The sequence below is a fragment of the Pteropus vampyrus genome, unplaced genomic scaffold, assembly GCF_000151845.1.
Source record: "Pteropus vampyrus isolate Shadow unplaced genomic scaffold, Pvam_2.0 Scaffold14, whole genome shotgun sequence".
Lineage (NCBI taxonomy): Eukaryota > Metazoa > Chordata > Mammalia > Chiroptera > Pteropodidae > Pteropus > Pteropus vampyrus.
In genome coordinates, this window is record NW_011888795.1 from 2,345,521 (window position 1) to 2,366,236 (window position 20,716).

Below are 20,716 nucleotides of genomic sequence, written 5' to 3' on the forward strand. Positions count from 1 at the left end.
CATTCCTTTTGTTCATCGATTTTTACTTCTGAGTTCATTAAACTGCCTGAGTTTTCTTAAATCGTGTTGAGTTTTTTCAGAACTGCAATCTTGACTTCTCTGTCATTTAAATCACATATTCCCATGACTTTAAGTTTAGTTTCTGGAGATATTTCATTTTCTTTCTGAGCCGCTTTCTTACCTTCGTTGTTCATAGCATTTGATGGATTATTTCTCCTCCTAGGCATTTATGGGAATTAACTCTGCTTTTTAAAACTTTTTATTAACGAGTGATGCCTCTTTGGATAAAAAGTTGAAGAGAGCACAAGCCTCTTGCACTATCCGAGCCTCCCGGACCTCTGCTGGGCAAAAAAAAAAAAAATCCCGTTAGTCCCCTGACGGGGGCGGGGAGTGAGGGGAGGTATCCTTTGTGACCAGGTCGCCTCGGTGCCGGGACTCCACCATCGTGAGAAAATGTGGTGGGCAATGGAGTTCTGAGCACCTGAAGTCCTCGTGCTTCTCCAGAGGCCAGATGCAGTACTGTGCTGCCTGAGGTGTCCCAGGTACCTGTGCTGGGATCAGCCTCCATGGATGATGGGGGCAGGGTCGACTGGGAGAGGCTGCAGGTGTGTTTGCGGCTTGCTCCCCTCTCAGTAATAGCAACTGCCAGACCTCTACTGCCTCACCTCTGTACCTCTACCCCTGTCACTGGGATTAGCCACAGTGTGTTCCTTCCTCTAAGGAGCTGTCTCTTCAGTTCTAGGGGCTGTAGATATTCTGCCTCTACAATTGTTGCTACAGTTTCTTCTGGGGACCACTGCTAGCTCTAGAAGGGTATGGGGAAGAGAGCTTTGGGAGGGTAGGTGGAGATGGACAAGCTTCTTTTTTTGCCTGGCAGTGATGGCTGCTAGAACACAGCTGTCGTATTTCTGTATTCTAGTCTCTGCCCTGATAGATTGCTGGATTCAGTAGTGTTATATGCTGATCACTAAGGCAGGAATATCCTGCACACAGAGAATGCATGCAGTAACCTCATACTTCCCCAATCTCCTAGTCCTGTGAGCTCCAGGCAGCATTCCTGGCACCCGTCTCTGCTCTTCGCCCTTTCTCCCCTCTTGTTTGCCCCAATTTGCCCTCTTTCAGATATTTCAATGCACAAGTCTTTCAGAAGTCTTTATGTGTTAGGCTGAGAATCCTTCGTTGGATTATGGCTGTTCAACTTGTTGTCCTTTCAAGAGTAGAGATCAAGGGGACCCCTCATGCTGCCATGCTTCTGATGTCACTGAGATGAGGGCTTTGTTTGTTCAGTTAGATATGTTATTCACCACTGTATTTCCAGCACCTAGGACAGTGAATGATTCATGGTAGAAGCTCAACAGCTATTTGTGGAATGCATAAATAAATAAATGCATTTATGGATTTATTAACTAAATGCTTTTAATATGCCGGGCACTTTGCAAGACACTAGGGATCTCAGGATAAATAACTTATTCATTATCCATAAATAAGACATTCTGACTAGTGGGAAAAAGACACAATTATGAGAATGATGTCTTTAGAGGCACATAGGTTAGAAAATAATAGTATAATACTAGAACCATAGGAAATGCTTATGCTGCTCATGAAATCACAGTGATCAAGAGTCCCTGCTTTCCTCATCCATAATTTGAAGTGGTGAATTCTGGTGAATCTTAAAGAAAACCACTGCAAACTGTTCCTAGTCTTAATAAGAAGCCTCATTTATCACCCAATTTTAGGGACACTATCTGCTTGATCTTCCTCATGATCAGGCAGAAAACACTAATTCTCAAGCTAAGAAACAAACTGATACCTAAAATACAGATTCTTGGGCTTCACTCCCACAATTCTGATTTAGTAAGTAGAAGATAGTGATGACGGTGAAAGAAGAAATTGCATTTTTGCAAGCACTCTTACAATTCTTATGCACGCTGTCTGAAAATTACTGATCTGTTGTTATTTTTAAATTTTCTCTCTGCCTGAACACTATGAAAAATAAAGCAGGCATCTAGACTATAATATTGCAAAATGCCTTAGAAATGGTATTATATAAGATTTCAGATGCAATGACTTAATATATTGAAATACAAAAAGTTTTCAAAGTCATTAAAAACATATTGGTTTAATAACATCAAATAAAAGACTTTAAAAGATCTAGGGCATTTAGGAAATCTAGTTGATAAATGGAGATAAACTCTGTCTAGGAAAGATTTCCCATCAGTGTAGCCACCTCACGTTTGTCCTTATTTATCAAGTGCCAGACTTTAATAAGCATCATACATAATTGAATTTAAATATAGTCCACACAATAAAGAACTTGACAATCTAATAAGCAAGACAGAGTATAGTTTCCTAAATATGAAGAATAGAGGAGATAATCTACTTATAAACATGTAGACATATTTTATTATATGAGCTTATCTATTTGGAGGGTAAAGACAGGAAATAGAATGTGGAACATTTTCTCCCTTAATTTTTTCCCTCATTTTTTTTTTTTTTTTTTTTTAGTGAAAGACTAAGACTTTTATAAAAATGTGATTGATTGACTGGTTGAGTGATATTAACTTTGTTGAGCTTGCTTGCATGAAAAGCAAGAGCACAATATGAGAAGTAAAGAAAGGAGATACACAAAAGTCACTGATGATGAAAAGTCACAGAGTTTAAATACGACCTTCTCTTTAGGCTTCCTAGCAGCAGCCAAAGAGGGAAAATACTCAGGTTTATATAGTTTTCACTTTTCCACAGCAAAAAGCAAATTAGGACATCAGGAGAGAAAACTTTGCCCTGGACAGAAGTGTCAGGGGGCATCAAGAAGAAAGGAAGAAAATTATTCCAGGAGGTTCTCTGCTTCTAGCTTCACTCATTCATGAACTCAATGCAATTTTCTCTCTTAGAACTTGTCTAAAACAGGTCTGTGGACACTTGAGGTAATTATCTTATCTGATGGAAACAGGACCATATGGAAAAAGCAAACCTACCTTAACCCTACCCATCCAATAGTCTTCTTATTACGACAGCTTTTAAATTGAGCATCTCTTCATCTTGTTTTTACTCAGCCCATCTTCTTCTTGCCTCCTTGGTTTAGCCTCCTGAAAACAGAAGGGTAACTTTCTGGCAGCAGCCATAACAGTCACCTCAAAACAGAGTTAGCTCCAGACCAATTACTTTGTTGATAATCCAGCTCTCTGGAAGAAAAAAAAAAACTTTGATGGGGAGAATTTGCCAATGTCTATAATGAGACTACTTCAACCATGGCTGGTTTCAAGCCACTGATGTGAAATCGCTGAACATGGAGCTGAGAAAAGATGTTCACAATCGGCTCAGTGATTCTGCAGGTCCAGTCTTACGTCTAAACAATTTTCATACTGTTGAGCAAAAAGGCATGCCTGTTAGTACCAGAGGAAAGAAATTCCATCATTGCTCATCTCCAAGCTGGTAGATGCTGTTCCAGGAGAAGAGAGACTATTTAAAGAGAGAGGAAGAAGAAGCAAGAAAGAGGCAGGAGAGAAAGAGAGATTAGGGCTGCTAAGAGACTCTATTCTCTTACTCCTAGGTCTTGGGAGCTAAAGTCAGAAAAGAAAGCAAGCTTATATACCTTGACCTTTATCCGTTTTGAAAGCCCCATCCCCAAAATATAGCCCAAATATAGACACTTGCCCATCAGGTCAGTTCTTTGGGAAGTAGCAAGGAAGTATTGGTTGAAGTACAGGGGAGAGGCTTCCTCATTTTTTTGGAGGCCAGTAAGATTGTCTCGATTGTTACTATTTAGTTTCAAGTTAATGTCACTTAAAAATTTGACAGTTTGCAAAGAGAACTTAATAAAAATTGAACAAACCACTGAGAAAATGTTCAACATTCTCTTTTTAATAAATTGGATTTCTCAGACCCAATGGTTTATAGGTCTGGGTCCATTTTAATTATAAGGTCTCTTAACTTCAATACCTTGTTTTAGAACGAAGCCCTATGGTGACACCAGTTAACCTAAGTCCTGGTCTTCCTGGTGAAATCCTGGCAGGGATTTCTCCACCCCTACCTTTACCCTATGCCCTCCTGGTTCTCTGCTTTCCAGAGCTGCATTCCTGAGAACGCTCCAGGCGCTTGCTCAAAAATGCTGACCAGAAGCTCCTCACTTGAGCCTGACTTTCTCTGAGGCATCTGGAAACAAGCTTTAGAAAGTAAAAGAAATGTATAGGTCACAGATAAGGACTAATGTAAAAAACTAAAATGACCTTTATGTCATTTGTAAAATGGGGCTTTTCTGTGTAAATGTTTTATTAAAATATATAAGCAGGTTTAAGCACTACTCAAATAGAGGTTCCTCCTGCTCCCAGAAAGCAATTTCCCAAAACATGTTATCTTATTATTATTATTTTTCTAATGGGAGGACTCTAAGACCGACATAATTGTTATACTATACAACCATACCCAATCAAAACAATTGGATGCTATATGCTGTACATCTATGATTTCTTGGGTCTTCTTTCCTTTATAAAGCAGGAGAGTCATGAGAGTGAGGACTAGCTAGTGGAAATGCCTGGGAACTTTTTAAAACTCTGTAAGTCTGCTCCCTAAAATATCCAAAGTTCACAGAAGCGGGTCCTGCCAGATTCCTTGGCTTAGCATTAGCTGTTTGGAAAACTAGAAGTCTCCCTCCCACTCTATTGGTGGCTTATCAGAATAGAAGCAGAATGGTCATGTATAGTTTGAAATAGCTCACCGGTAGTTCTGACATGGTCTTCCCGGCTCCTTGAGCATCATTCTAGTCTTCATCATCTGGAGCCTAAAGTGCACACAACATATTCTCAACAATTACTTGGTGAATAAATTGATAAATGAATGAATGAATGAATGAATGATCAAATTGAAAAAAACATAGAACATCTCCAAAAGAAAGTATTACTAGTCATTTATATTTAATTTTTCAGAAATAAATACATTCCAGTAGATTTACTAGTTACAGGCAACTTCAGTTATCTTTCAAGTCTAGCTCACAGTCAGTACAAAAATTCTCTCCACAACTTCCCTGTTAAAAATTCTTCAGTCTGTATTGAAGTGGGACTTTCTACCTCCAAAGCAACTATTCCCGTAAATAATAATTCTAAATATTAAACAAGTCTACTTAGTTTTATTCAGTCTATTTAGTTCTACGAGGCCACCTGAAATAATTCTATGGCCATCTTCTCCTACCAGCTCATCAGATGTTTAAAGTCAGGACATGTAATCTCCTTTGTTCCTTGAAACTTTCCTCAGGGGACCCAGCTTCAAGTCTCATATTCCTTCTGGTTGCTTAGCCATTTATCAAAGTCCCTGAAAGTTCTGCGTGGCTTGTGCTGAGATTGAGATGAGTACACAATCCCTAAACACACAATATTTTTGGCAGGAGATAGTGAAAAAGATGAGGCAGCAAGGGGCATACTCGGCTGTGAGTCAAACATGGCCCAGATGAGCCCTAAAGAGGATCATCACTGGGCAAGTATTAATTAGCTGGGTCTCAGTCCTCAGGGGCGCTGAGCTCCTCCCCCTTGCCAAGTATCAGAAACCATCTCACTACACAGGGAAAGTGGAAGAACATCAGACACTTGGCTTGCTCCTGTCTCAACTGATTTTCTATGGCCTGCGTGGTGTTGTAGTTCTGTAAACTGAACTACAGGGGAAGTAGTATTCTTGACATGGGTCACAAAAGGCTTCACTGATTAAGTCCAATTGTTAGGGGAAGGAGTATTCTAGACATGGGTCACAAAAGGCTTCACTGATTAAGTCCAATATTTAGGAAACATTCACCGTATCTGACACTGTGACTCTAGATGCTAGAAAAACAGAGTTGAAAAGCTCGCTCCATCTCTGACCATTAAAGAGGGGCTAGGAAATTTGAGGAGAAAGATGTGTCTATATGCAACAATTCAAGGATGTACATGCTATTACTAAGAAAAAAAAAACGTTGTTTAGAGGAGAGAAAAATATAGTTAATTGTGCCTACGGGAGTAGGAAAGACTTCAAAGATAGTTGCTACTTATTGAGAACTTGTCATGTCTTAGGCACTTGTGCTAAATGCTTTACATATTTATCTTGAATGTTACTGATAGCATTTTTATTAGGCATGTATTATCAAACCCATTTCATAGATAAGGAACCAAGCTTTACTCCTCATTCACCTATTTATTCATTCAACAAGTAATTCTTGAATGTATTACATGTATTGGGCCCTGTTTTACGCATGCAGGACCTGTTGGTGTCCTCTAGAAGCTTATGTTATAGTAGAGGATACAGTCTATCGTTTGCATGCTTATTAGCCGGTAACAAGATGTAATTTTTAGATTATCAAACACACTTTAAAGAAAAACAAAATAGTTAAGGAGATAAAGAGAATCTGAGTTGGGAGCTGAGATAGCTATTTTAAACAGAATTATTAGTGAAGGCTCCAATAAGGTGATATTTGAACAGAGACCTGAATGAAATGGAATGAGCCACACAAAGATGTGGGGCTTAGCTGGATTCAAACTCAGGTCTGTTAGATCTCAGATTTTTCAAACCATCATCTCTATCGTCAAATTGGCTCTCAAAGGATGAGAAGGTATTTACAAAGTGAGGAATATGGGAAGGGCATTCTAAGCAGAGAGAGAAAGGGGAGAGAGATGTGACCAAGTTCTGATCCTTGGCTAATAACAGGTTATTTCTGTGGATCTTGGAAAAGAGTCTTGAGCAACCAAAATGACTTGAGTTATAGTCCCTTCTCAGTATGAGGTTTAGGGACATGCTGTTTGACATCTCTGCTTCCAAATATCCCTGAATTTCAGTGTTTTCGTGGCATGGAGTCAGAAAACCTTGGTTGGAGTTCTCTCTGACCATTGCAAGTAATATTGTACTTGGAAAGGAAAAGCATGGCTTAGAAATCAGATAAACTTTGGCTCACTCCTTCTTTTACCTTAGATCAGATTTTCACCACTGGTGCTAACTGGAGCAGAATAAGAAGTGGAGCCACAGAGACATTGGTATGGAGCCTGGCTCTGCTCTTTCTAGCTGAGACTGAAAAATTACTTAGTTTTTCTGAACTTCAATCATCTTTACAATAAAGATGATAATATGAAATCTCAAAGGAATAATTTAATGATTAAAGGAGATAATGTGTATAAAAAGGCTAACCAGTTTCCGACATTGTTATCTCTGCTTAAAAGTTATGTTGTCATGATTAATATTAGATTCAAGCACCTTTGGCAAAACATGCATACTGAATGTTTTTTCCCTTTGGCAAAATAGGCATATTAGCCTTTCTCTTTGGATTATTTTGAGGATCAAATGAGAGAATCTTTTGTAAGAATTTGATAGATTGTAAAATGCTATACAAACATGAGAGCTTCTTTTTTGTAATGGCCATGTGTGTGGATTTACAGGGTGTTAGCCACAAAGACCATATGTGATCCTTTAGTTTGTTGGCTCATTCATTCTTGTGTTCATTGAGTTCATACACTAAGGGCCTATTCTTGGTGCTGGAGATACTAAGGTAAGATAGAAATGACCTCTAACATTAAGATCGAAGTAGAATGTGTGAGCAATCTAGGAATATCTTCATATCTGTGCCTTTTTAGCTATTCTTAGCTAAATTATTTTTCAAATAACTCAGAATGCCTAACTTTATTTTGGCTCTTGAGTTATACTATACTTAGAATCTTTTTTAACCAGAATAACAGCTTTGTGTATCATGCACTGACTTTCATTTAAAAAATGTATTAGTATTTTAGGATTTGCACATTAATTTTTAATCAAAAGCACAAAATCCCTAAAGGGTAGAGAATTGACTTCTGCTTAGTTTGGCCTATATTCACTTGTTAATGAGTTTGGAGGTATGACACTAATAGATGATCAATCTCCTACAGAAGATTAGTGTGCGGGCCCAATGCCATTGAGGTTGAAATCCAGCCCATATGGAAGCTGCTTGTTAAACAGGTAACTAATTGTTTGCTTTTCTTTTTGGAAAAAAAAATAATAATAACTCCCATCTTTTACTTTCTACCAGTCAGGGGAATCTTAAACACCACATGGACACTTGATGTGAACAAAATCTGTGTTTCATGCAGCTTCTTTTTGTTTTTTCCCTGCTGCCTTTAGTTTATGCTTTTCCTATCTATTGAGGTTTTCTTTTTAAAAATATTTTAATAAATATATATATATTTGTTTCAGGATTTCTAACTGCTCTTTTTCAATAACCACTTGTTTTAATTCAAATCCACTTTAAAGATATCTTCTCAGTGTGAAGGAAGAGTCCTCTTTCCTAATCTCTTGTTTGTTTCTAAATTTTTGATGGCGGTTGTGGTGGGAGGTCAATGTTATGATTTCTATGATTTCTTTGAGGAATTTAGATATATTATTTTGAGTTTTTTTATACTTCTCTACTATTGCCATTTCCTTGAAAGTGATTTCTTTGTTAGCAGAGTTTTTTGTTTTTTTTAGAATATTTTGCTTATGTGCTTTGAAGTTTATTTTGGTAAACTTGCCTACAGTGGAATCCTCCCCCACCCCCGCCATTTTTCTCTGTCCTTCTGTGCTCACTTTTTTCTCTTTGATGGCTCTGCATTTGCCTCTTACTGGTCCCCTTGGGTCCCCAGTTCAGAACTAAGAACTAAGAACTATACTGGAAGTTTGGGCTCTGCATTTGCCTCTTACTGGTCCCCTTGGGTCCCCAGTTCAGAATTAAGAACTAAGAACTATACTGGAAGTTTGAGCTCTCTCCCTTGGGGATCTGTCAGATGCAGGTCCTGAGTCAGCTTCGGGCTTGGCCAAGTTTACAGGTGTACTATGGGCTCTGTTCTCTCTTACTCCACCCTCCGCCCTCACACTGATTGTTCTCTCTTACAGAGCCTTCCACCCTCACACTGATTGTTGTGACTTTTCTTAGCCTCTGTTCTTGGGTAGGGAAACCTCACTGCTACCCCTATCTTCCTTTGCAAGCTTAAGTTTTGTTCTCTGCCATTTATGGGGCACTTGTGTCTTACTCCCCCTAGAAATGAACTTCTAACTGTCTCTCTTCAGTCCTCATCTGGGACCCAGCAGGCTGATCGTGTTAGTCTCCACTCAATGCTGCATGTTTCTAGTCTATTTGTAATCTGCAAAGATGTTAATTTCATTTTTTTGAACATAATCATATCTTTATAAAATAAAATTTTTATTAGAATTTTTTTCTTAGATTCACAGGAAAATTGAAAGGTACAGAGATTTCCCATATACCCCATGTTTCCACATATGCACAGTATCTGCCACTATGGAAAAGTAGGATGCTTTTTAAACCTCTTATTCAAGTACATTTTCAAATTGCCACCTCTCCCAGGTGTCATTGGTCTATTCTGAAAGAAGTGCTAATATTTTCTGGCACCTATATACTAGGCTTTTAGCAGGAAAAAAGCAAGTAAAACTATTTTTTCACATTTGGTTTCAAAAATTATTGAATAAGGCAACCTTATTAATTATAATAGTGTTGTTTCTTCTACAAAAAGTATTTAACCAATTTTCTACCGAGATTGTAGAAATTGAAAATCATATTATCATTAGCACTTAATATACAATTAAAGTATTTTATACCAAGCCAACAGAAGAGCTATAATTTTTAAGAAAAGCATGGTTCAATGGAAATAATAAGAAATGTGTGTTAAGGAACAAAACCTTTTTAATGTACAGCATATATCTAAGGGTTTAAAAAACTCTTAGGATATAGCCTATTAGCTTATTAACCAAATGTTAGTTTATTTTTAGGACCAAAGTAGAAGTTTATTTAATATATTAGAGAATTATAGAAAGTAGAAGTAAGAAAGAATGGCACTGGTTTTAGGTAACAGTTTATCTAATTTATCATCATCATAAAGAGTATTTCACCAAGAAAAAAAATCCTTGCTTTTTTCAGACGGGCTCTTTAATTCTTGCTATCATGTACATACACCACATGACCTTCTCTAGCTCCACTCCCTCAAGTTGCCCTCTGTGCTATCATTGTTAATAGTGAAGTCAGCAGGGCCATCATGGGGGAAATGAGGGAATAAAAACAGTTGAAGATATTACCAAGTGTATATCTGTATGGATGACCAGCTTTGGGGCTGGTGATACATTCTACTGTGATTTTCACTGAAGACTTGGGTAAGACCTTTCTCTTCACTATTTCTCCTTACTCAAGGGAAGGCCTATGCTGACTTGACTGGCTCTCAGAGGATCTTGCTAAGACCTGTGACATAAGAGTATGTTATTTTTAAATAACCTGGATTAAAGAATCTTTAATTTCCATTGTACAACTTGACTAATTCTATAGCACGTGATTACATGAAAAAAAAAAAAACCTGCAATAAAAATGTTCAAAGTTGTTTTGATTGAAGTTTTTTTTGAAAAGAGACTGAATCATATTTCTTTTCCATGAATAAATCTATTTGAAAGGATAAATTGTTGGATTTTGTTATTGGTAACAAATTTTTGAAAATTCATAATAAATAAAATTAGTCAATTTATGGCCATGGCTCTGAGTGCTTAAAATAATTTTGCTTCCACAATATGACATTTTATGTGCTTGACATTGTCTCCACCAAGATTAATGGAGTTCTAAGTGCATTCTTAAATATTAAAGGTTGTTGCATGTTGTAAAAAATGGAAAATGCCATTCTATAAAGAAATGACATCTTCTTGACAGCTACTAAGGTCCATGCAAGTGACCTAGATGCTCTTTTGTACTTGCAGGTTTTAAATCCATTCTACGTGTTCCAAGCCTTTACCTTAACATTGTGGCTGTCTCAAGGTTACATAGACTACTCTGTGGCCATCATCGTTTTGTCTGTTATCTCCATTATCTTAAGTGTGTATGATTTGAGACAGGTAAGAGCTAAAGTCACAGTTGAATTCTGTTTAGTTCCTGACTGCATAAGAAGCAAAATCTATGGAATTTTCATTGACAACAAGGAGTTGCTTTATTAGGCATATGTCATAACAAAGAAAAAAGCTAGGGCTTACTAAATGTGGGATCTCAGGAGGAGGCCTTCAGGAATACTAGGTAGATTTCAATGTCTTTGCAAACTCTGATTATCAACTGAAGGCTATGTTGAATACTATATTTAGAAGCTTTTTGAGGCTGTGTCTGAACATAATGGGCAAGAATGTTGTGATGGATTAATGATGCCAGACATAGATTTTAGGAGAATGAGTGGCAGCATCTTAACCATGTGTTTTATTAGTCAAGACTGCAGTGACAGAAATTCAACCTGAGCATAATCAAGCCACTCAGATAAGCCATTTCAGGGCCATTTTTACTATAGGTATAGATAGATCTAGGTACAGAACTCAAACAATGATTAGGAATTTATTTCTCTTTTTCTCTTAACCCTGCTTTACCAGAGTGCTACTCAAAGTATGGTCTGTGGACTTGTGCTAGTCTTCAAACTATTCATTATCTGTCTGATTCAATAATTATGACTGAACTTAGAAGTAGACATTTAAAATTTTTTAAAATAATTTAATATTTTAATATTTTTTAAATAATTTAATAATTTTAATAATTTAATAATTTAATATTGCCCTAACGTTCAAGCATGTGTTCATTTTTCTAGAAATTATAGTTTGAGAAATAATGTTTTACTATATGTGTTCTGTACACACAGATAGAAGTATTCCATATAGAGGCAAAGATGGTCACAGCAGTCTCCGGTATATATTCCTTTCAGGGCCTATGATCTCAGGTGAAGAGAGAGAATTTCCCTTTACTAATGTCTATATCGATATCTCAAAAAAAAAAAAAAAAAACCCTGGTTGGGCCAACTGGAAGGAGAAGGTGGCAGTGCCCACATGCTTTCATCTGCCTCCAAACCCTCTTTCTTTGAGCTCTTCAAATTCAGTATTTCAACCTATGTTCTTTCATATTGCACAATCAGAAATGGTTTTTAAGAGTGTCACATCTCCCTTTATTTCTGAGGCCTCTCTTAGGCTGTCCTACTAATTCCTAGACTCCTGTGTGATGCAAACCCTTCTCATTGGTGATAGAAAGTTCATTGTTTATAACCTTTCCTTCTCTCTTACCATCATCGTTCATCTTATAGCCATTTAAAATCTTCCTTGATTAAAAAAATTGTCTTATAAATGGCATAACAATAATTCCGAAAGAGTATTTAGCTGAATATTACTTATAACTTCATAGCCCTGCTAAGTCTTAGATTCCTATAGCATCTTTCTAGAAAATGTTCTACTACTTCACTTAAGATTCATCTGACTGAATCATTGAATCATGAGGCAACCTGAAAAAGAACATCTAACTGTATTTGTTGTATGTTTTTGAAAACTTGACTGTAGAATTAGCTTTTTAGATGTGGTAAATGATGGTACTTGTGTCAATCTGTCATCTCTGTTGAACTATTGAAACCACCTAGTCTGAAACTTCAGTCTTCATCTAGAGAAAAGGAAACTAAGATAGAGGGAGCTTGTTCCAGATTATAAAGTGGATTTGTGACAGAGTCAGGGCTTCTGGCTCCTCATAAAAAGAAATTCTACTGCATGTACAATATTTCCTTAGCAGAAGCCCTTTCCAAAGTAGCACCATAGGTAGGGATGAAGTCAAACATAAGATAAGTTCTAGCTGTCGTCAGAGTCATGCTGCACAGAGACAACTAACCTTGCCTAAGCCAAGAAACACCCTGTGCAGTCCCTTCCTAGTAAGTTTGACGCAGGTTCGAGTGCAAACCTTGACACTCAACTATATTTCCATTGAACTGTATTGCACACTCCATTGCTGGCTCCACCGGTGGCTGCTAGAAATAGCACTGAGAGTATCTGGCTCACAGTGCTTCATTCATGACTGAACCAGGCTCAAGAGACACCTGAGTTAATGCCCTCATTACTCATCTCTGGAGAAAATCCAGCCACAGCAAACATAAGAATTCACAGCAACAGATGCAGAATAATAACACTATGCAAATTAGTCTTGGAAACTGATTCTGGTCTCACTAAACAGGGACTGGAGAACCAGAGGGTGCCTAATGAAAATCAGGCTGCGAGCTTCGAAATCATGGCAAACAACACAGCACTTGCTTTCTCCTCGCTAGTTGGTTGTCATAGAAACCTGTGTTTGTAGAGTTTCTGAGTACATTAGCTCAGAAAGGATGCTTAAATTATCCTATTCCAGTGTTGTGGGGAGAAGTAGAATAATTCAGTTCTATTAAATAAATATTTGCTGAGGGCCTACTATGTGGTAGACTTCAGAGGATACATGGATAGATCCGTGGTCCTTTCTTTGAACCACTTGACTTGCAAGGGAGATCTGACAAGAAAACAGATAGCTATAATGGAATGTGATCAGTGCACTAATACAAGTGGGAACACAGAGAGCAGAACAATTCATTCCTTTTGGGGATGTTAGAGACTTATGCAGTGGAAGTGACATTTGAGCAGAGCTTTATGTGAAGGATTAGAAAGAATTTGCTAGTAAAAAAACTACAGTGAACATTCTAAGGAATAGCGAGAGCAAAGGCATGGAAGCATGGCAGGTTACCAGAATTCTAAGTCTGATAATCAAATCCATAATGAGTTTTAAGAATTACAGTCAAGCATTATTAACTCATACTTCACCACTTCCAAATGTGTTGATTATCGTCCTCTTCAGCCAGGTTGAAGTTATCGTGGCATTGACTAAAAGAGTTTGCTAAGCAAGAAAATAAAGACATTTGTAAGGAAAGATGTTTGCCTTCTTAAAGAAAAAACTGTTTTCAAGCACTTCGGGAGATCATGTTCATCAACAGAAAAGGCTTTAGAGTCAAATAAACCTAGGTTTGATTGTCGATCTTAATACTTAGTAACTAAATGATTGTGGGCAAGTTGCTTTAACATTTTCAAGCTCTGGTTGTTTGTTTGTTATGTTATATATACATTGGAGATAATAACATTTCATTATAGGATCACTTTAAGGATTAAAAAAATTAAGCAGTATATTCTAAGTGCCTACAATAGTGCTTGACACATAGTAGTTGCTTAATATTCTAAACTGTTTGAAAAAAAGAATAATAATTTGAGTCATTTATATACCCTGAGTATTTCTTCTATGAAGCCTTGGGGGTTTTGAATAAATCTCTGATATGCAAAATAAATCAGTGTAATGCCATTTTAGAGTTTGAAGAGAACTTGAAAGTGATCCAATTCAATGTCATCTTTTTACAGAGGAAACAACTTATAAGGTGAAATTTCTTATGTAAGGGTACATAGCTGGCTAGTGGATAAACCTGACTCACACCTCGGGAATCCTGATGGCATCTAGTGTACTGGCCATCGAATACTGCTGACTTTCTCACTGTTATCCATCATTAAAATGGATCCCCCAACAGGCAAGCCTCAGGAAGTCAAGTTAGGGCAACGAATATACGCCTAACAGTAATATCACTTCTTCCACTCAATTGGTCCAAATGATTGAAAATTAGCTTTTCGTGCAAAACTGAAGTAAACAATAAATTCTTCTGTATAAATATTAACACAGAATTCATCATGTTCTCTCAAGAGGAAAGTTGCATAATTGTGTGTAGTGCTTGTCTTAGCCTGGTGACATTTGTACCGTTAAAAATCATTCACAGAATAGATAAAAATAATCTACTCTAACATCTAAAAGGAAACGTTTTACATTTGAATTAGGTTAAGCTCTGTTTAAATACTGTTGACAGCATTCAGACCTCTTCTACTTAGACGTATCTAAGTAACTGACATGGTATAAAGATGGATAGTGCTTTCCAGGATGCCTTCCAACATCCCACTCTCTCCAGCTTATGGTGCCCCCTACGGTTGGTATGGAGAACTGTGTGGACAACATCCCCTTTCACTTCTGCCTTTCTGTCTCCTGAGTTATCCTAGGAAATGCTGCCTTCCCTTCGCCAGGCTGTTTCCATTTCCTCTGCTTTACACAGGATGATATCTCAGTGAATTTTTCCTCGAGCAAATCTTTCCAGCTTATTTACTCAGACAATTGTTATCCTAACCACAGCTTTCTTATTAATCATTAACACTCTTTGAGCTCTTACCATAGTAATGAGTACTATCTAAAGGAATAACTAAGGTTAGAATTAACTAAAACAACCTTATAAAGCAGATAGGGTTATTATCTCCACTTTAAGATGAGGAAAATGGAGTTAAACAGACTAAATATCTCATAAGTAGCAGCATCAGGATTCCAACAGAGCAGGGTGACTCAACTCTACGGTCTCACCCAATATGAAAATCCACCAGTTCATAAAGGAGGGGATGGTTGTTCTACATGTAATCAAAACACAACCCAAATATTCACAGGTTCTTACAGCAAAAAGCCACTTACAAATCACATTCAGCTTTGTTGTTTTACAGGCAGGGAAACAGAGGCACAGAAGGGGAAGTAACCAGTTGGTGATCTCATTCTTCTCCAATCTAACTATACATCCTCCAGAAGTGAAGTTTCCATGCTTTAGTTTAGGTCCTTGGGGAAAGTGGCTGTGTATTATTTTCCCTGGGACTGAAATACTGTTAAACTAAAGAACATATTTGCTGCTGTAAATAGGGGGTTGAATGGAGTAGGGGTTGCGCAGGGAAGAAGAAACATCAAAAGCTGAACTTGGGTCTTTGCCTAGGATCAGTTTGGCTATGACAGCAGACTCGGCATTTATTGTATTGAGATCATGTGGTTTTCGGGTTATAAACTATCTAATATTTAAACATTGACTTTCAATTGGTAGCAATCAGTTAAGCTGCACAACCTTGTGGAGGATCACAACAAAGTCCAGGTTGCAATCATCGTAAAAGGCAAAGGTAAGTGATATGTGTTCTGCTGTCTTCGACATCCTGATATTTCAGGGTGGAATTGGTCTCTAGTAATTAATAACAATTAATTAACTAGTAATTAATTGTTATTAATTACTAGTCAAGGAGGAAAATGTCTCTGATTGAACCCAGGACTGGGGCTAACGTGAGGCAAACAAGGCATCTGAGATGAAGAATTTAAGAAGGCAAGGTCATGCAAATGCTGACCCACACCTGTAGGACCCTCAGAGAGAGTGCCCTGTTGAATTTTGTACCCTGGGTACCACACATGCCCTACCCTCTTTCCAGCCCTGATTAAATCATTTCTATCTGATGTCTGGGTTACTTCACATTTCCACTGCCCTCCACGTTTTACTCATGTGAATGTTACTGGGTAAGCCCTCTTAAGGCTTTTTGATTTCCCTAACTAACCATCAGACCCTGCATCATACATTTTGATCTGTTATCCAGAACCTAGGCCTGAATGAGGCTTGTAAATGGCCGACTGGACACTCGATATTTGTTCTGACTTAGCCTGGGAGGTGGGAGGCGGCCACGGCTCTCTGCGAGGGGTGAGGGGCTGCACCCCAAGTGTCTGGAGGATTTACAGCAGGCCCCAATCCAAGGACAGAGTATGCTACAAGGGGTCGAGAACCCAGCCAAAGACAGAAAGCAGCGGCAAAGGGGAAATCCTCTGTGGACCAATGCCCTTGAGTATCTTCTGTGGGCTCAGCTAATCCTTTGCTATGACCCAGGAATCAATGATCTAATCCTGGTTCCTAGGAATTTGTGATTCACTGGAAAGGGGCTGGAGCGGGTGAGTACGCAGGGTAATTCTTGCCAACTGGTTGACATGAGCTTTCAGTCTCTTTCATTTTTAAATAAAAACAGGAAAAGTTCAGCCAGTCATGGAAATTTTGTTGTTGTGTAGGTTTGCAGGAACTGGAGTCCTATCTCTTGGTTCCTGGAGATATCCTCATTCTTCCAGGAAAACTGTCATTGCCATGTGATGCTGTTCTGATTGATGGAAGCTGTGTGGTGAATGAAGGCATGCTCACAGGTATGCAGCTGTCATAGAGCTTCTTCTTTCCTGTCCAACATCTAGGACAATTGTTAGCAAAGCAGATCAACATATACTTACCTGCCCTATACCAGGCCTATGCTAAGGTATTGAGAGCCCCAGGTTTCATTGGGAAAGAGACTGAGTTGAACTTTTGGGAAAGGCAGTATTACAGTTCTGTTCTTTAGAATCACATAGATAATCTCACTGAGCAGAAAGCCAGTTTTCTAGTTATGGTTTAAACTGTTCTTGTTCTCACTTGTGTTTTGTAAAGTTCACTTGAATTTGTGTAATTAATAAGGCACTATTTGCAAAATATTCCTTAGGTAAAAAAAAAAAAAAAAAATACACAGGACATGATGAGAGAAGAAGAGACTATACAGCAACACCAAAATAGAAACTGTCTTTTATGCTTACGAATTGTTGCATTTTTCTGTTTCCAAATTGGTAAAGACAGGAAAACATACACACACATACACACACACTCTCACACATATACACGCGATCTTCTTAACATCATCTAAATGTAAAGAGAGTCATTATCTATTCCTAAATCGTTCAACACAAGCAGATTTCATGTTAAAAATGGGTCTTCTTAATTTCAAACTGAGGTAAGAAAATGTGGTAAACATAAATATGTCCAGTATAATTTCAAAATACCCTTTTAATGTGCAAAAATCTTGCTTCCTTATAATGGTAGCGATGAGGATTTGTGTCCTGATCATATTTTTCATGCTGAATGTTGCCATAGTACCCAGTGTACAAACCTCAAGCTCAAGAACTGTCCTTCTCACTCAAAGGCAATGACTGTCTCACGTTTCCCAGCAGCCTGCCAATGAAGAATGGCTTCTCTCATTGGTGACAGAGAGCATGGCCGTGAGAAGACAAGGGAGGACAAACAGTGGTACTGACTTCCCTGGGTCTACTGACTCGGCTGCACAGTGCTTGCCTTGATTCCAAGGAAATCTCAGAGAGTACCAGAGAAGTACTCTGCCTTCAAACAAGTGTGCAAAACTGAACTAAAATAACCTTAATGCTGCCTTCAAACAAGTGTGCAAAACTGAACTAAAATAACCTTAAATGGTAAATGATTTTTCTTAGGGTCTGTTTTTGAAAAAATACAGTCATCAGCATTAATATCTGTATAACCCAAGTACTGATAAAAGTCAATTTTAAGGACAGATGCATAAAACAGAAATACATATATTTTTTTCTCATTAATTTCTTCAAAAAGACCTAACTACCACCATTCCCTACTTTATTACACAGTTTACATAGATCCTCCCACCCAGGAGATATTTACGGAAATCATCCTGGTGGAACAATCTGATTAAGGTTAGATTTCTGAAACTGCAAATGTATTCCTAGAGCATTTGTCCACAAATATCATTTAGATATTTTTCCTCATGTGCAAAATAGACATTTACATATATACAAGTCTTTATTTATGTCAGAAGAAAGACAGCAAATAGTCCTAGCATCGCTATAGTAATTTACGTTTTATACATAACTTTTATATTTCATTTCATCATGGCATAAAACAAATTAGACTAGGAGCTATTATAATACTCAACTGACAAATGAGGAAACTGAGATGAAAAGAGACCAGAGCTGCTCAGCTAGCAAGTGGAAGAATCAAAATTGGAGGTGGCATTTTTTTTCCCAGACCTGAGGAACTGTAAGAGTGAGGGGGATGATTCTATGGTAGGTAAAACTACTGTCTTCATCTTTTGTGCCTCATCCCTTTTTGCCTCTCTTGGGTATTTCTGTCTCATTGTAGCACATGCCTATTGTGAGATCTTCCTTTTTCTCATCTCTTTAGCCTCATCTTATTGCCAAAAGCTCAGCTATGCAAGAAGCTTCACTCTGTTTTATAACTACGCTTAACTTTTATTTTGGCTCCACATTTTGCCATCGTTGGAAGTCTGCAGTGTGAAGTATCTGGTGTAAGTCAGACGGTTATATCCATAAGTTAGCAGGTCCTCCAGATCCTAATCTGGCTGCCTGACATTGTATAAGGATTAGAGGAGGGAAATCTAGTCCAGGGCAGCTCTTCTTTCTGGTGCCTCCACTTCACTCTGGGCATGAGAAATGTCCCAGGCCTATCTACCTGGAAAAGGAGGCTGACCCAGGTGCCTTCAGTACTCATTTTCACAAATTTCCAGGATGCTTCTATACCTCCTTTGGCACAGGCCTCTTCTCATAGGGACACACAATATCTAAGTTTCCTTTGGATTTTCTTCCACTTCTCAATCCAGGGAATTTTGTTTAGTTAGAAAAGTTGTAGAGGCAAAGCACGGTGAATAGAAAGTTTTGTTCTTACTCTCAAGTAGTCTCTAAAATTTATGATCTAACTTATGAATGATTTTTGAACCACAAAAGCCAGTTATCAACTCTTCTGTCTTTCTTTGTTTCTGTCTCCTGAGGCAATGATCCTCTTCAAGGTCTAGCTCCTCACAAATCAGCCAAGAGACCAAAGGAATACTATGGGGGAAATTCTAAGAATATTTTGAAAATTTCCCTTGGCACAGCTAATTTTTCTTAGTTCTTATATGTCTTGGGCACTGTGCTGACATTTTACATGTGTTAGTTCGTTCGATCTACAGCTTTATATGGTGAGAGAATGTAAGGCTCAGAAAGGGTAAGTAACTTGCCTAAGTTTATACAGCTTCAAAGTAGTGGAGCTGAGATATGGATTCATTTGTTTATCCATTCATTCATTTATTCCATAAATGTTTTTTAGCCCTTACTACAGAGTAGACACTCTACTAGATGCTGAGGATAAAGCAGTGAAAAAGGCAAATAAAATCTCTGACCTCATGGGGCCAACATTTTAGTGGAGAGACAGAAAACAGGAAAATAGGTGAAAAGATGTCAATGTCCAATAATTGTAAGTTTTATGAAGAGAATAAAACACTTAAACCCAGGCATTTCGACCTCGGAGCCTATGCTTGTAGCTATTGCCTTCTCATTCTCTTAGGAATAATTGTGGGGGGAGGAGGTAGTATTCACTATGACACAGTCCCCTTCTCTCTGCCTCTATTCATTAAAATTACTGATTTATTTGAAATGCAGTGATCTGAGTTGGACACCCAGGAATTTTCTTAAGTGCTTATTTCACATTTATATCTTGGCATATAAGTTTATAATCAATTGATAGGTCAGATCTTTTCTTCTCTTCCTGTTTTCCTTCTCTCACTTATCCCCTTCTCCCTTTCTTTCATTTATTTATTCGTTCATTCATTCATTTATTCAGTAAAGGTTCAGAAATGTCCACTATGTGTCAGGCACTGTATCGTGTGCTGGAGTCACCAAGACAAATGAGGAATAGTCCCTACCCTCAAACAGTTTATAGTCTAATGGTCCTAGAAATGTAAACAAACAAGGACATGACATCTCAAACAGTGTCACTATGGGGAGGCATCTGGCTACTGGGGACAAAGGAGAAGACAATCTCCCTTTCACATCAGCCAGGATCTCCAGTTCCTGGAAGCCAACTGAGCAGTTGATGATAAGTGTACTTCCTTCTGAAACCCTCTCCATACTACTTAGACCTTCAGACTTTCGGAAATGAATCCCTTCTTTCGCGGGATTCCAAGAGAGGCCAAGCATGAGACTCCTTATTAATATGTGAATAGGGAAAAAAAGACTTGAAAATCATCTCTGAAAAAATCACCTGATTTGAACTTTATGTCTAGAGCCCCAATTCCAATGACTTCCATCTCTACTGATTGAATAGCTTCCTCTTCCAGATGCTGTTGGTTGTGTGTGCAGAAACTGTTCACTAATATTAGTCTAATCATAGGTTGTGGATTAATATGCTGTGATCAAAAGTCAGAAAAACATTTAAAAATGTAAGTATCTGCTTTTACAAAGGCTGATTTCAAAACAATGTGGTAC

At 38.0% G+C, this 20,716-nt stretch overlaps 1 protein-coding gene across 1 annotated transcript in view; it reads left to right on the plus strand.

Annotated features, from left to right (window-relative positions):
• ATP13A5 (ATPase 13A5) overlaps positions 1-20,716 on the plus strand; it is a 109,531-nt gene that overhangs the window by 33,571 nt on the left and 55,244 nt on the right. The window contains exons 6-9 of the mRNA XM_011383325.1: positions 7,869-7,938; positions 10,705-10,839; positions 15,693-15,765; positions 16,688-16,816. Coding sequence (XP_011381627.1) covers positions 7,869-7,938; positions 10,705-10,839; positions 15,693-15,765; positions 16,688-16,816 — 407 coding nt within the window. The remainder of the gene's footprint in view (positions 1-7,868; positions 7,939-10,704; positions 10,840-15,692; positions 15,766-16,687; positions 16,817-20,716) is intronic.